The sequence below is a fragment of the Narcine bancroftii genome, chromosome 3 (genome assembly GCF_036971445.1).
Source record: "Narcine bancroftii isolate sNarBan1 chromosome 3, sNarBan1.hap1, whole genome shotgun sequence".
Lineage (NCBI taxonomy): Eukaryota > Metazoa > Chordata > Chondrichthyes > Torpediniformes > Narcinidae > Narcine > Narcine bancroftii.
In genome coordinates, this window is record NC_091471.1 from 188,265,856 (window position 1) to 188,283,703 (window position 17,848).

The window sequence follows — 17,848 nt, forward strand, 5'->3', positions numbered from 1 at the left end:
TGAACAAAGTCAACATTTCCATTTAGAGCAGGGAATATATTCTTTATAAAATATTTTTGAGATTTTTAACTATGTTTCTATGTACTGCAGGTGTATTGCTCCATTTGTGTAGGTCCATCTAATATTCTCAGTGCTGTCACCAATTTAAAACCTGACACAGATTACCAAACCTGGTGGTTCTATCAGTGAAACCATTTCCTGAAGAAACTAAAATAATTGAACAGCAATGAGCAGACAAATACTTCAGGTAAAAACACAAAATGCTGGAGAAGTTCAGCAGGTCAAACAGTGACCTCTATGTAGCAAAGGTAAAAATACATAACCAAAGTTTTGGGCTTTGAGCCCTTCATCAAGGTATGAGAGAATGTCGGCAGGCATTCAGGGTAGGGGGGGGAGAGAGGAGGGAGGGGACAACATCAATGAGGGAGAAGAGGGATGGCTGGGTGGGTAAGGGGGAAGGAAGGGGAGAACTCGAAAGACTGGATAGGGAAGGGGAAGAAAAGGTTAGCAAGTTTAGCAGGCCATTAAGGTGATCAGTAAGTTTGCAGATGACACCAAATTTAGTAATGTAGAGAATAGTAAGGAAGCATTTGAGAAGGTGGGCCAAGGAGTGGCAAATGGAATTTAATTCTGACAAGCATGAGGTGTTGCCCTTTGGTAAGGCAAACCAGGGTAGGACATGCACTGTAAATGGCAAAGCTTTGGAGAGTGTTGTAGTACAGAGAGATCTCGGGGTACAGCAGCAATTAGTTCCCTGAAATTGACAACTCAGGTTGGTTGATAAGGTAGTAAAGAAAACATTTGGTGTACTTCCCAACCTCATGATTCAGCTGAACAGGGCATTGGTGAGACCACACTCAAACTACTATGTGCAGTTACAATCATCCACCTCTAGGAAGTATAATGATAATGAGATTGTCATATACATTGTACAATGTGTATATATACAACAAACTTTTTACTTGCTGCAACTAAATCACTTGTAAAATAAACTACAAAAGTAACTTAAAGAATCTTATTGATAAGTCGGAAGAGGTGCATAGGAGATTTACCAGGATGTTGTAGGGACTAGAAGGCTTAAGTTATAGGGAAAGGTTGGATAGGCTGTTTCTTTATTCCACAAAGCATAGAAGGCTAAGGGGTGACGTTAGAGATGTTTATAAATTCATGAAGGGCATGGATAAAGTGAAGGCTCAGTCTTTTTCTCATGGTAGATGATTCTAGAACTAAAGGGCATTGGTTTAAAGTGAGAGGGCAGAGATTTAAGGCGTGACATGTGGGGCAACAATTTTTCACTTTGTATTTGAGAGTGGCTCATATTTGAAAAAAGTTGCCAGAGCATATTTAAAACACTTACGATTTTGATGCTCAAAAGACATTTGGACAGATATTTAGGTGGGAAGGCCTAAAAATGATATGGAACAAATTAAAGTAAATGGAACAAGCCTAAAATACCAACTTGGTCAGCATGGAGGATTGGGCCAAATTGCCTTTTCCACACTGTGTGACTCTCGGACCTTATGACTCTGAATCAACCCATTGATAATAAATAACCTTTCTTTGAAGAAAAGAAACATTATACATGAGTTTGCACGTTGTTACTTGATTATTTGCTGAACTTAACAATAATGTCTCTGATATAGGTTCTCTCCAACCAGAGGGCATTAACATTGACATCCAATTTCTGTTAGCTCCCTCCCTGAGTCTCTCTCTTTCTCTAGCCCCCTGTCTTCTTTCCTCCAGGTCCCCACTGGCTTCTCTCCCCCATCATTTCTCAGCATTTTTCTCTTCCACCTGTATCCACCTGACATCTTATGTGTTAGCCTGTGCTCCTCCCCCTGAGCCTCTCCACCCCTCACCCTCCAAACCCACATTATTATGCAGTCACCTGCCTGGTTTTGCTTATACCTGACGAAGGGCCTATGGACGCTGCGTGACCTGTTGAGTTTCTCCAGCACTTTTGTGTTTTGCACGACCCCAGCATTTGCAGACTTTCTTGTTGAACTTTTATTTGATGTCTTATTTCATGTTTTTTATAGATATATATATATTACATGTAGTGGTATACTAAAATTTTCCAGTGAACCTTTTTGAGTAGGAAACAGAACCTCATGAGTTTAAAGGGAGCAGGAAACAGAATTTGGTGAGTGTCAGCCTCTAAGTTTTAGCTTGCATGCTTTAGCCAACATCCCGCCCACTCTTGAATATGAGCAAACTGGGTGCCGAACTGTGGGGATTTTTGAAGAATTGGATACCAGGTTATTGGAGTTCAACTAATAAAGGATTTCTGTTTTTATTAAATTACTTAATTGTAGATTGCATTGTAAAATGAAAAAAGATGTGATACATCAGCCATTACTGACCATGTTGCTTGTTTAGTCACAGAGCTTATACATGAAAATTTGTATGTAATAGTAGAGAATGGGCATCAAATGAGATCATGAAAGAAGAACCAGCGCAAACTCATCTCTGGTGCCATCTTGATACGTTTTCTTTCACAGACAAGGAAGCACCATGCAAAGAAAGAATTTTTATTTTTGAGTCTTGCAAGAACCTGGGGCAGGTTTCCTTTCCCAGCCGAGTACGTATTATTGACAGACTGGTGGCCTCTGAAAGGTTCAGAGGTACGACCATGTGTCCTCTGATTGGTTGACATTTAACGTAATTTTCATCTCATGAGGCCTGACGCATCCATTGAAAACTGTAAGACTGATTTCTGCAAATATATTTTTCTCCCATCATAATCCATTAAGATAATTATTCCACCCAGTGCAAAATCTGTTTTCATCTTAATTCATCACTGTTCAAGAATGCAATGAATAGCTGGTTATGATTAAAGCAGTAATTTAACAACAAGCTGTGTGTTTTGAGCACCATGTTTTTTGTTGTAATACAAAAGTACAATGTACTTTTCACCTTAACTTTTTGAACTCTAATCATCTTGTTTAAATATTGCTCATTTTGTATTCCCCACATATAATTTATTATTTCTTCAATGCAAAATACAAATCACGTTGCAGCCATTGAGAATTTTACTTTAAAAATTTTATTCACTGAAATGCTCCCATTTAGCATTCTACAGCTACCTGAGTACTTTGAGGTGATAAAGCTCTTTGCATCATGGAACTGAGAGTCAGAAACAGTCTGCCAGTTTTGGCCAAATGGATGAACTGCCTTTGCCTGTTGTAACAGCTCTGTCGAAAGATGGGAGCTGACTACCACTTACTGGAATGGCTGCTAATATTATTATGGCTTTTCTTCCCTGAAGTGAGTTTCTGGCTGTTTCATGTAGACTCCCAGGATGATATTTTCTGTGCTAACTGTGCTAACACAATTATACCTCTATTTTTTAAAAAAATGAAAATTAGTTTAACTGAGTAAATTCTTCCACTAAAATAGTTCCTTGATCAGTTATCCTTCAAAGGGATAACTGTAGCTCTTAACTGCTGGCTTTAATCTGTGTGTTTCTGAAATCTCCAGATTCATTCAAGCACAATGCACTGCCAAGCACTTTCAAATTACAAATGGTTTAATCGAGCAGGGCAATGCCTTGCCGAAGAGATGGTCAACAGCCTGGAGCCATTGCCAGACCCAAAGCTTCTTTCTCTGTCTGCTTGATGGATTGGCAATTGTAGGTGAAAGTGCAAGCTTAATAATGAATGGGTACAGCTAAAGTAGAAGGTATCGTGGACGGTCAAGCCTATACTTTAGTTTACCTTGCTCTGGATGAACACACATGCATATTTTAAATCTTAACTGTGTGCTTGGAGTTGAGAATTTATAAATGCATACTATATGATCCTTCTTTGACCTCTTTGCAGATAAAGATGAATGTTCCAAAGACAACGGAGGCTGTCAACATGAGTGTGTCAATACGATAGGCAGTTATGTTTGCCAGTGTCGAAATGGATTTGTACTACATGAAAACAAGCATGATTGCAAAGAAGGTATGTGTTGTTTGACTGCTTTGATGGGGGAGAAACTATTTATTTGATATTTCAACCAAAAAATGAACCAATATAAAAACTCAGAACACTACTTCCCAGCTGCCTCTCGGATGATCCTGAGTTAATTAATTCCAGTTCCTTAACATGTTCATTGAGGAGTTGAGTTGGATGTCATTTCTGCAGGTGTCGTTCCCAAGGACATTGGGATATTGTCTTGATTTCCTCACCTACTGACCACAATCAATGAGTATTGATAAGAACATCTCCTCCACAATCTCCAGACAGCGTGAAATTCTAAGCCCGGTCCCAATCACTGGTGCTGTAAAACCTATGCACTAACCGCTATGCCAATCGTGCCATCCCTTTGTTTATATGATTACACATGTGTAAATTGTGTAGTTTTTTTGCACTGCCACTTAGTGGTAATGCTGCTATGCCTGTAGGAAAAAAAAATCTCAGGATTGCATATGATGTATATACTCTTGTCAATAAATTTAAAGTCTCCCTGAAGCCCAACAACCAACAGGAGCATACCTCTTCCCGGAATCCATCCCCACTCCATTAGCTAAACTCCACTGTCTGAAAAGCTGAAAGACCGACATATTCTTATCCGAGGCTTGCATTTAACTCAGTCCCAGCACTTTCTCACAATCCTTACCTCTCCCAAAATGACCGCTCCATGATATTATTTTTTAAATTGCTGCTGTGGCTCACAGAGCCAATCAAAAGGGAGCCCTGCCTCTTCTCTGCACCAACTATTCTGCAGATCCACCAAATTAATTTTGAAATTGGTTCCTGTTGTTACTTCAGCTATCATTTGCTTACATTAAGCATGGGCTAATGTAAGCTCCCATTGAAATGGAGAGAAATGATCCCTTCAACAGGTGTCATGTATTGATAGACCAGGATTATCATCACCTGTTCAGTTGAATGTCAACTCTGAACTGCCTCTGTGGAACATGTGAATGACTGGTGGTGAGCAGGTTTGACACTCATTGCAAGAAAGTCCTACTAGGAACTAATCAAAATCAAATAAGAAACTAGTCCCTTTTAACACCTGACAGAATTAGAAAGGATGTGATGTTGTTGGAGAGGGTGCAGAGGAGATTTACTAGGCTGATTCCTGGAATGCAAGGGCTAGCATACGAGGGGCATTTGACAGCTCTTGGGTTGTATTCGTTGGAGTATAGGAGAATAAGGGGGATATCATAGAGACATTTTGAATATTGAAAGGTTTTGACAAAGTGAATACGGATGTTTCCCTTGATGGGTGAATCGAGGACAAGAGGCCATTGTCTTAAAATTAGAACTTATCCAATTAAAACAGAGAGGAGGAAGAACTTCTTTAGCCAGAGGGTCGTGGATCGGTGGAACTCACTGCCGCACATAGCAGTGGAAGCCAGATCATTGGGAGAAGTTAAACAGGAAATGGATAAGTATCTAATTATTAAAGGTATCAAGGGATATGTGGAAAAGGCTGGAAATTGGAACTAGGGTGTGAGCGTAGTTTAGCTTAGTGCAGAGTCATGGAACAGACCCAATGGGCCTAGTGGCCTGCTTCTGTTATTTTATCTTGTGATCTTGTGAAGTATTTTAATTTTTCTTCGATTTTCTTGTGAACACAAAAGGCTATTTAAGTGCTTGTATTTGAATGATTTTTTTAAAAGAATTTGATTGGGCAACACTAGTAACTACTTGTGCCCATTACTTCAACCACAATGCCCTACACCTTCATTTCATTTAATATTAAGGAAATCAAGTGTTCACATTAAAAGACTGAATTTCCACCCTGGCTTCCCCAGCAATTGTTCATAATGTTTGAACACAATATTGTAATTGGAAATAAGACTAAGGAAGCCTCTGATAAAGTCTGCGGAAGTGTGATGGGTATTTGTTTTTCTCCATCCTTCATCACATCTGCAGCAGGAAGACCTGTAACAGCTGCTGTCTTTGTGCAGCATGTGGGTAAGTTTCCACTGGCTGCTGGGAGTGCAAAGTGAATGGAAACTCGTTCACCGCAACAGTAGCAACAAACTATTCCTTCCTGTTTTATAATGACACCTTTCTCCAGAAAAGAGGTGGAGGAGTGACCTGCAAAGCAAAACAAATTAAGTTTGATTTTAAAAAAATAAGAGGAAGAGATCATTCCTCTTCATCAACACAGCTTGGCCTTCAATACAATTATTTCCTCAGTGCTGGTTAAGAAGCTATAAACTCTAGGCCTCTGTACCCCACTCTGCAACTGGATCCTTGGGTTTCTCATTGTAAGACCACAGTCAGTATGAATTGGAAACAATATATCCTCCTCACTGATCATTCAACATAGACACACCCCAAGGATATGTGCTTATTAGCCCACTGCTCTACTCATTATACACCCATGACTGTGTGGCCAGGCAAATTTCCAGTGCTATCTTCAAGTTTGCCGCTGACACAACAGTTGTTGGCAGAATCACAAATGGCAATGAGGAAGCATTCAGGAGGGAGATAGATCAGCTCGTTGAATGGTGTAACGACAGCAAATTTGCGCTCAGTATCAGCAAAACCAAGGAGATGATTGTGGAATTCAGGAGGAAGTCAGGGGAACACAATCCAGTCCTCATTGAGGGCTCAGTAGTGGAGAGGGTCAAGAACTTCAAATTCTTGGGTGTCAACCTCTCTGAAGATCTGTCCTGGAGCCTACAAGTTGATGCAATCTCAAAGAAGGCACTCCCGCCACTGGCTATACTTTGTGAGGCAGTTCGGTATGTTACTGAAGACTCTCGTAAACCTCTGCAGTTGTACCATGGAAAGCATTCTGGCTGGTTGCATCACTGCCTGGTATGGAGGCGCAACTCTCAGGACAAGAATAAATTACAAAGGGTTGGTAACAGGCACTAGACTTCACCCAAGGACAGCTTCTTCCCTGCTGCCATCAGATTCCTGAATAATCAATGAACCAAAGACACCGCCTTACTTTTTATGGACTATTATTGTTATTTTTATTTTATTTTTATAGTAATGTTGTAAGATGTTGTATTATGTACGTTTGCTCTAGATGCTGCCACAAAACACTGAATATCATGACTTGTTCATGACAATAAATCCTGATTCTGATTCTGATTCTGATCTGTTGTCCAAAACTGGAGTGCATAAATGTGAAAGAATCACGTAAGGAATTCTGGAGAAAATCTTGAACTCAGGGCCAGTGTATCTCCATGAGTAATGACTCTTCTATAAATGGTGAATCAAACAGTTTGGGAAGCTCCACATGCATTTACAACCATAGAATATTGTACCACAGCAAAAGGCCTCTTCGGCTCTTCTCGTCTGTGCCGAACCATTTTTTTTTGCCTAGTTCCACTGACCTGCACTCAATCCATAGCCCTCCATACCTCTCCCATCCATGTACCTGTCCAAATTCTTCTTAAATGTCAGAATTGAGCCCACTTTCACCACTTCAGCTGGAAGTTTGTTCCACACTTCCACCTCTCTCTGCAGGAGTGCAGCCAGGTCCAACGTTAGGGGGAGGGAGCACATAAAAAAGGCACCACAATGCATACCAGATGGTGAGTCAGTGGTTGAATGGCGGGCCGCACTAATTTTTTAGCCACGTCGGAGCAGTGGTGGGCGGAAAGGGGATGAACTATGCTACTAACTCTCTGTGTGAAGTTCCCTCTCATTTTCCCCCTAAACTTTTTCCCTTTCACATTTTTCCCCCCGGCACAACAGTCAATTCCCACTGAGAAGGGGCTTTAAAACTGTCCAAAATTAGAACGTGGCCGTGGCCTCCACTTCCCACCAGCTGGAGATCAAAGTGTCAGCACTGGAGCTTCTCTCCACCTCGCTTTGTCTTCACTCTTAACCCATGTCCTCTGGTTTGTATCTCACCTACCCTCAATGGAAAAAAGACTATCTACATTTACTCTGTCTATACCTCTATCAAATTTTCCCTCGTTCTTGCATGCTCCAGGGAATAAAGTCCTAACCTGTTTAACCTTTCCCGTAACTCAGTTCCTGAAGTCCGGGCAACATCCTAGTAAATTTTCTATGCACTCTTTCAATTTTATTGATACCTTTCCAGTAGTTAGGTGATGAAAACTGTACACATTATTCCAAATTTGGCCTCACCAATATCTTATACAACTTTAACATAACATCCCATCTCCTGTACTCAATATTTCCATTTATGAAGGCCAATATGTCAAAAGCTTCTGTCCCAATTTGAATACAGTAACAATGAAGAACTATCCCTCCACACCCCCATGTCCCCTGGTGATTTCATCCTATCCATATCTGAGGATGATGTGCCTGGTGTTTTAACCTTCTGACTAACCTTCCATGTGGGACCTTGTCAAACGCCTTGCTAAAGTCTTCATAGATAACATCCACAGCCTTTCCTTCATCAACTTTTCTTGTAACCTCCTCAAAAAACTCTATAAGATTGGTTAAACATGACCTACCATGCACAAAGGCATGTGACTATCCCTTATCACTCCCTGAACATCCAAATAATTGTATATCAAATCTCTTAGAACACCCTCCAGTAATTTACCTACTACTGGCATCAGGCTCACCGCCCTATAATTTCCAGGGTTACTTTGGAGCCTTTTTTAAATAACAGAACAACATTTGCTACCCTTCAATCCTCTGGCATAACTCCCGTGGTGAAGGGCGATTTAAATATTTCTGCCAGAGCCCCTGCAATTTCTACACTAGCCTCCCTCAAGGTCCGAGAGAATATCTTGTCAGGACCTATTTACTTTAATTAAGACAGCAAGCACTGTCTTTTTAATCTGTATAGATTCTATGATCTAACTCCTTGTTTTCTTACTTCCCACAACTCTGTGCCCTTTTCCTGAATGAATATTAATGGAAAAAAAACATTTAAGATCTCCTGTATCTCTTTTGGCTCCATACAAAGCCGACCACTCTGATCTTCAAGGGGACCAATTTTATCCCTTACTATCCTTTTGCTCTTAATATACCTGTATAAATCCTCAGGATTTTCCTTCACATTGACTGTCAAAGCAACCTCCTATTTTCTATTAGCCTTCCTGTTTTCTTTCTTGAGATTTTTCATGCATTTTTTTATATTCAAGTACCTCATTTGCTCTATGTTGCCTACATCTGTTATATACCTCTTATTCTGAAACAGATCCCCAATATCCCTTGAAAACCAAGGTTCCCTTTGCCTGCTAACATTGCTTTTAATCCTGACAGGAACATACAAACTCTGTACTCTCAAAATTTCACCTTTAAAGGTCCACACCTTACCTCACACGTCCTTGTCTGATAACAACTTATCCCAATCCATGCATTCTAAATCCTTTCTCATTTCCTCAAAAATAGCCTTTCTCCAATTTAGAATCTCAACCCAAGGCCCAGACCTATCCTTCTCCATAATTAACTTGAAACTAATGGCATTATAATCACTGGACCCAAAATGTTCCCCTACACATACTTCTGTCACCTGTCCTGTCTCAATCCCTAATAGGAGATCCAGTATTGCACTCTTTACTTGGTACCTTATATATTGATTTAGAAAATTTTCCTGAATACATTTGACAAACTCCAAGCCATCCAGCCCTTTTACAGTATGGGAGTCCCAGTCAATATGTGGAAAGTTAAAATCTCCTACTATCACAATCTTATGTTTCCTGCAGCTGTCTGCTATCTCTCTACAGATTTGCTCTTCCAATTCTCACTGACAATTGGGCAGTCTGTAATTTCTTCTTTGGCTTGGCTTCGCGGATGAAGATTTATGGAGGGGTAATGTCCACGTCAGCTGCAGGCTTGTTTGTGGCTGACAAGTCCGATGCGGGACAGGCAGACACGGTTGCTGCGGTTGCAAGGGAAAATTGGTTGGTTGGGGTTGGGTGTTGGGTTTTTCCTCCTTTGTCTTTTGTCAGTGAGGTGGGCTCTGTAATACAGCCCCATGAGAATAGTCATACCTTTCCCGTTCCTCAGCTCCACCCATATAGCTTCAGTTGATGAGGCCTCTGGTCTGTCCTGCCTGAGCACAAGTGTGATATTTTTTCTGATGATCGATGCCATTCCTCTCCCTTTCTTAATTGAGCTGCCAGTCCTGTCCCTCCTGCAAACAAGTTTCACTAATGGCCACGATATCATAATTCCACATGCCAATCCACCCTCTAAGCTCATGTGCCTTTCCTACAAAACTCCTTGAATTGAAATAAATGGACCTGAGAGAATTTCCACTATGTTCAACCCATTGAACTCCACTCCACTCCTCTATCTCCTCTGATACTCTGGTTCCTCTCCCCCTGCAAATCCATTTTAAACCCACTGGAGCAGCACTAGCAAATCTGCCCACAAATCAAGATTGAATGACCAGTGTTCAGATATTTGAGCATAGAATCAGCAGTTCTGAAAACAAAATTTGTGGGGACCAGACACATCATGAGAGTGGAAAGCCAACACTCTCAAAGCAAACTTCGAAATGGAACTGAGGTCCACAGATCACCTGATGAATGCCCCAATAGGTTGGCAGCTGTCCCAAGAATCCACATGCAACTGCTTCAAGGGAGGTAAATAAAATCGCTCCAGGCTATGTGTGAATGATGACACAGAGTTCCATTGACAAAGACCATGAATAAAACATAAGTGACTCCTTGCACCACAGGATGAACTTTGGAAACAAATAAGTGGCCAAAGACAAGTGCTGTGACCATTAGCTTTATCTTCATTATTACCTGAATTCTTGGCAATGATCAAGGTCAAGATTTAATTTATTGTCATAGTAATAAAACAGTGTCATATTATATGAAATTTCTTTATGCCTGCTGCAAGGCAGACAGATTCGCCACCAGCAGGAATCGCTTAAGCGCCTTTTACAGTTAGAGAAAGAGAAGCAATAGAGCGTCCTCCCAGAGACATCGAGTATCCATCGATTCGCCTCCAGTGCTTCCGCAGCCACTGCAGCCACACAAGAGTCCAATCCAAACCATTTGCAACCCAAGCTTTGGATCGAAACCACTAGCATGGTCAGGAACCATTCAGCACCCTTGGCACCTCCTCGCATCCTGGTTCTGGTACCCGTTACCCCTCCAGCCAGCTTAGGCCAGTCTCCAGCAGTTTGCAGCCCAGTGCGAGTCTCCTGACAGCAGTCTCCAGTAGCCCACAGATTCCACAGATTCCTCAGTTTGAGTCTCCTGCAGCCCACGCATGGACTGGTCCCTCAGCCACAGACCCCTCTCATTGGTCTTCCACCATGGTCACTGTCCCTGTGGGTCATCTCCTCAGCATCTCCCTCTCAGAGAGGGGTGGTCTTTCCGTCCCCTGGTCCCCTGCTCCAATCCTCTGCTTCCCCAGAGTCTGCAGCCCCTCGTGGCTGTTGCCAATTAATAAGCACCGCCATCTTGGGCCCAGACCTGCAGTTGCAGGATTTCAAATAAAATCTGTTCAGAGCTGATGGCAGTTGACTGGGTGGCTGGACCCCGTGGGAGCACTGCTTCTCTGCTCCCTTGGTCCCCCGGGTCTGCACCAGCCTGGTAATGAACAATCAAGAAGAAGATCAAGAGAAACTCCATATGCTGCAGAGCATGGCTTCTGTGAGGAAAGATCAGGGTTTGCTACAATCAATTCATGATTGAAGGAGCAGCACCTTGAAGATGAAGAGGAGAAGAGGAGGAGGAGGAGGGGGGGAGGAAGGGGATGAGGAGAGAAAGGGGGAAGAGGAAGAGGAGGGGACAAGGGGAGGAGGAGGGGGAGGGGAGGGGAGGAAGAGGAGGAGGGGGAGAAGGGATGGAAGAGGAGGGGAAGAGGGCAAACAATGAGAAGTGATGGAACAGAAAGAGGAAGAGAGAATACAATGTAATCCACCCCATCCAGCTCCATATAATAAATCAAATCCTGATGCCACTGCCTTCTCTATGCCAACATTTCTATACTCTCACTGATGATCACCAGGTGCTCTTTCAATGAAAAATAAAAATCATTGGAATGTGCATATCAAACCGATTTTATCATCTTAAACTTTTGCCTAAAATGTGTATAAAATTAAACAATCATTTGTATATTCCATTTATGGTTTTCTTTAAATTTAGACTACAGCACGGTAACAGGTCCTTCTGGCCCAAGAGCCCGTGCCGCCCAAACACCCCTATTACCTATAACGCCCATATGTTTTGAAAGGAAACTGAAGCACCCAGAGGAAACCCACATAGACAAGGGGAGGATGTACAAAGTCCCTGATCTGAACCAAGGTCCCTGATGCTGTAATAATGATGCTACTAACTGTGCTGCCTGTTAGCCTTTTCTTGTCCAAGGTCTCCTATAGAGCTGGGACACTAGATGCTTTCTGATGGCCATCTCAAACTGCGATCAGCTCTTTGATAGAAGCATTTTCATATTGCAAGTGAAATCATTCAATTATGGTGGTTTCTCTTGTGGGCTGATACCTGGTCTATTTTGCAAAGAGTTGCACCAAATTCTTTGCAAAGCTTGGAGTTATGAACTTCTGGTCTCCGCTTTTATTCTTGACCCTGTATGATATTTCTGGCAATCTTTCTGGTACACTGAATATTTCAATATTATAGATGTTCCTTAGATGGGACCATTGAAATCCTTCTCTGAATCCATTCCAGGAGAACTGGTGATATCCTGCTCTCTCAATGATCTTTGTGCATATTTATAGTTCCCGCCTCTGACCGATGGCTGAGTATGAGATCGAATGACTGCTAACTTCCTCATCCTTCAGTGCTTTCACTGTTTGGACATCTAAAATGGGAAAAGGAAATGACCATTGAGAAATGGAGAGGGGAGAAAACAAGTTCATGCACATACCACCTGAAGCCTGTGGCATAAGAAAGTGGATTAGGCATGCTGGTGGCTTCTCTTACAATGCTTCTGGCCCCGACAATGGTATGATTATGAGGGGCTTAGATAGGGTGGGCAGCCCTAGTTTGGATGTAACACGGATGTAAGAAAAAATAAAGGGTTATGGTGTGAGGTAGGGGAGGATTAGATTGTTGTGGAGTAGGCTTACATAGGGTCAGCAAAACATTGTGGGCTGAATGGGCTGTACTGTAATGTTCTATATTTTAACTGCAAAAAATGCTGGAAACATTCAGCAGGCCAGGAAACATTCCCCTTCCATGGTACTTGCACCATCTCCTCCACGTTTCCATTCTAGAGGCTTGCTGTTACATGCCACTTTCTCCTGAAGCAGTGCCTGGCAATGGGCCATGATTAACTACCCAGATTGTGGACATGTAAATTATAGCTGAGAGAAACAGTCAATTCATAAAGGAGGAGGTGAAGTAAGAGTGAAGAAGATGAAGGGTTGCATGCTGGTTACTGTAGAAAGTTGGTAAGCAGGAACAGATGATAAATATTGCCATGGTCAGTTTGTTAATGTAATAAAAGCCTCATCAGAATAAAACATCAGATTTAAAGAAACCCTGGCTGTTTTTTTTTCTGTGTTGTCCTTGACAATGCCAATTAACTTCATTGCAAAGGCTATGCGGTATTGAAATATCCTAGGGAAACAGTGTTGACAGCCTCCCATATATCTTTGCCATTCAAACTGACCCATTAGTCTGTCTCTGGATTAACTTTGACCTACGATTATGTTCAACTCAATGATATAGTCTATAAACAGAGGAACCATTGTGTTTTTGTGTTGATGCACTCAAGGCTGATAACTGATCTTCCATAGCAGACAGAAAGGACAAAGCTGAAGCTTCAAGATGCAGAATATGGTGGAAAGGGTTTTATCTGTGTATAACTCCCAGGCAGGGTTTAGCAATGTACCAAGGTGGTCTGGAGAATTAAAAGGTGTGCCCATCTCTTCAACTCCAACACCTTGGACTTGTACTGTATCAATCCAGAATCCACTGGTCTTCAGTGGAATAAAATCTGCTGGAAGGCAACCAGTGTAAAATTGCCAAGAGTCTTTTGTTTCACCTGGAATATAGTATACTTAACAAACCAATTGACAAGCTATGCTGCAGACAGTTAAAAGAACAACCCATGAAAATTAATGAATTGAAACTGTGTTGTTGATTATCTTAAAATTATTTGTCCAGTATTTTAAAAAAATGGCATTGGAATTTCTTTTGAACTCTATAGAAAATAGCATGTTAATTATTTACTCACTAAGATTCAAAGAACGTCTTTCTAGCTTTGAGAAAATATTACTCTTGGATTTGAAATTCAGTAGATATTCATATGTTTTTTACTATAGAGACAGCAGGAACACAGCACATAGAAAATACGGTTGTTCAACTGAAAAAAATTAACAATCTGTTTGACTTACACCAACCTTCTGCTACTCGTTAAATCTTTGCTCCTGTGAATATGCTCAACAGACACTGATAATTTATTTTAGTGCTTCTTTAGGAACCTGATTATGAATAAATGTATTTTGCATAATTATATAATGCGATCTTAGCCATCCTGCCGATGAACTAATTGGTAATTTTTTAAAATCTCAGCTGAATGTGAACACACGATTTACAGTGCCACTGGTATCATCACGAGTCCCAACTGGCCAGATAAATATCCTAGTCGCAAAGAATGTACGTGGGAAATCTCTGCAACTCCAGGCCACAGAGTGAAGATAGTAAGTGTGCGAATGGAAAAGATAACATCTTTCAATATTAATGTTCGATAGAAGGCTGTTTATCATTTTATTTACTTCATAAGTATGGTCTTGACTTGGTCCATCTCTGGCAACACTCTCTCCTTTCTTGATCTCTGTCTTCATTTTGGGAATCAAACTCTGTACAGATATTTTCTACAAAGCCATCACCTCCTACACTGTCCTTAACTGCACCTCTACACACCCTGTAACCTCTTAAGGATTTTATTCCTTTTTCTCAATTCCTACATCTCTGTTGCATCTGCTCCCAGGATAAAGTCTTCTATTTCAGAATATCCGAGATGTTCTCCTTCTTCAAATAATGTAATTTCCTCTCTGCTGCCATCAACTCAGCCCTTACACACATCTCCTCTATTTACCACATGTCAACCCTACACTCCCCGCTTTTGCCCCAACACACAAGGAGAGAATTCCCTTGTCCTCACCTCTCACCCCACCATCCTCCGCATCCAACATATTATCCTGTGCAATTTCCGCCACCTATAAGGTGGTCCCACCACCAGATACATCTTCCCCTCTCCTCCCATTTCCACATTTTGCAGAGACCACTCCCTCCAAGACTCTCTCATCCACTCATCCATTCCCACTAATTTCCCCCTTGTTACCTGACCGTAGGAGGTACCACACTTGTGTCCACAACTCCTCTCTCACAACTATTCAAGGCCCCAAACAGTTCTTCCAAGTGAAGCAAAACTTCACTTGTGAATCTGCACCGGTTATGTACTGCATCTGGTGCTCGCTTAATGATTTCATTTAGCACCTTTGCTCTGTCTGCTGCAAAAATGGGGAATGCCTGGTATTCAGCCATTTCATTTCCACACCCCATTCCTGCACTAACATATCCGTCCACATCTGACACATCTTCCAAACCGAGGCCACCAGCAAATTGGGGGAACAACATTTACATCAACTTCTCCAGTTTCTGTTAGGCCCTCCCTTATTTTTCTTTCTCTTTTCCCATCCCTCTGTCTCTTTTCCTTCCATTCCCCACCTCCTTTCCTCTCCTTTCAGAGAGCTACTCGTTCCCCAGCACTTCCCAGCATTTGTTTCTACTGTCCTCCCACCCATATTTACCTATGACTCTTACCTGTTAGCCAGTACTCCTCCCCTGCCCCTTCTTCCCTCCTCTCCTCTCCTCCCCTGCCCCTTCTTCCCTTCTCTCCTCTCCTCTCCTTCCCCCACCTGCCTGCTTTTTGCTCATACCTTCACGAAGATCTCAAGCCCAAAATGTTGGTTATATCCCTTTGCTTCCTATAGACACGAAGTGACCAGCTGTGTTTCTCCAGCACTTTTGTGTATGGCCCCTAAAGAACCTCTGGGTCTCTCTTATCTAATGCTGACACCTGATCACAGCTTGCAGAGAAGCCCCATTCTCTCCACCCCTCTCAGTCCACTACTGTGATCTTCTGCTAGATTGCAGTTGTCACACTTTGACCAATCAATCAATTTGAGCAAGTGTAAAATGGATACTAGGGATATTCAGATAATGGAAGAGCACATCAGCATGGCATCTTGATCCCAGGACATTTCAAATGCAACTCTGGTTACATTTAACATTTTTGTCTGTGTATTATTAGAGCTACTTAACTTTTCCACTGTGTAATGCTGTTGGCCACGGTGTTTTTTTTAAATGATTAAATACAGTTGTGATATACACAACGAATTGGGATTATAAATCTTCATGCGTCCTGTTAATTCTACCTAAGCATATAGCACACTAAATGGCATCTTGATACTTTGACAGTAATTATTATAAAGAGCTGAAATTACAAAAGGAGGTTTAAATGGCCTGCAAATTAAAAAGTAATTCTTCTGAAGTAGAACATGCACTGAGGACGAAACTACTCCCTCTCTGATTACTGTGAGAAAGAGGTAGTTCTACCCATCATTGAGGCAGTATAAGGCACCTCCCTCAAGTTCACCGATACTTGATAGCAATATTTCCCAGAACGAACGTATTACCAAGATATGCAATAATTACAGATAAATAAAATGATAGTTGAATAAATAGGTAGATATTAAAACCAAGCGAAGCTGTATTTAATTGGATTGTGTTTCTTTAAAGTACAAAATATTTTAAATTTAATTAATGTGACCTGTGAAGATTTGTTCATGATACAGATTTTGAAAATTCGAAATATATAGTAGTGAAATATATACCACTATTTGCTTCGAATCAGTTTTTAAGTAACCTTTACATGCTAATTGAATTCAGAGTATGAATGATTTCAGGGTTATTTTTAATATATGGGGCAAATCCAAAATGAATCTGTCTGATGTCCAGTGGCATTAAATTGAATGGATTTGTGACAAGAGATTGACTTTTTAAAATCTGTATATGGCATATTTACTGCTTTCTATTATTAAAACAAATGCTTTATTTCATCCCAAATCCATTGTTAACACTCCATACCATCGTTCCTCAAAGAAATGTAATGTTATTTATCTATCATTGAACTAGTTTGTGTTGAAGAAGTTTGGAAAGTTCACAGATGAATTAGCTCTTTTCTGTCGCATTTGCCAGTTGTCACACGTGCCTTAGAATCTGTCAATCAAATATATACCGGGGAAGCTTCAAGATAGAGCTTGCTGACACAGGAAAGGATTGTACTTTCAAGTTTCCCTATTCTTTTTTGTTGTCATGCAATACAACAGAAAATGCAATATTACATGAAATTTTCTTTCGTCTGTAAGGCAAATGATTCACCATCAGCAGAAATTGCTGAGTGTCCCTTGCAGTCAGAGAAAGAGAATGGGCTCCAGATCCAAACCTTCAACAGAACCAGAAAGCCTTCAGCGCCCTCACGCATCCCAGTTCTGATACCTGATACCCCTCGAGGTAATCTCCAGCAGTCCACAGCTTGGTGCAAGTCCCTTGACTGCAGTCACCAGCACCCAGAGCCTCCATGGGTTCCTTGCCTCCAGTCACCACTGCCCACTGCCTATGTGTTCTCAGAGCCCCTTGCTGGTCCTCCACCATGTTCACTGTCCCATGGGTCATCTCTTCTGATTCTTCTTCTCCAATGGCAGATGGTCTTCCTGTTTTCTGGTGCCCTGTGCCTGTCCTTTGCCTCCCTGGTGTCTGCAATCCCTCGAACCCATTCCGGAACATAGGCACCAGCATCTTGGGTCCAGACCCCATGGTCACGGGATTTTAAATTAAACCACGTCAGCTCCTTTAACAGCCCTATATAGAGCCGACAGCAGTTGGGCTGGGCAGTTGGACCCCACAGTGCCAACATTACAGCAGTTCTGGCAGCTATACCATTTTTTAAAAAAAGAGTGAAATATCAAA

At 41.5% G+C, this 17,848-nt stretch overlaps 1 protein-coding gene across 1 annotated transcript in view; it reads left to right on the top strand.

The window, feature by feature from the left end:
- The window catches only part of tll1 (tolloid-like 1), a 379,792-nt gene that overhangs the window by 312,319 nt on the left and 49,625 nt on the right, over positions 1-17,848 (top strand). The window contains exons 19-20 of the mRNA XM_069926140.1: positions 3,822-3,947; positions 14,387-14,514. Coding sequence (XP_069782241.1) covers positions 3,822-3,947; positions 14,387-14,514 — 254 coding nt within the window. The remainder of the gene's footprint in view (positions 1-3,821; positions 3,948-14,386; positions 14,515-17,848) is intronic.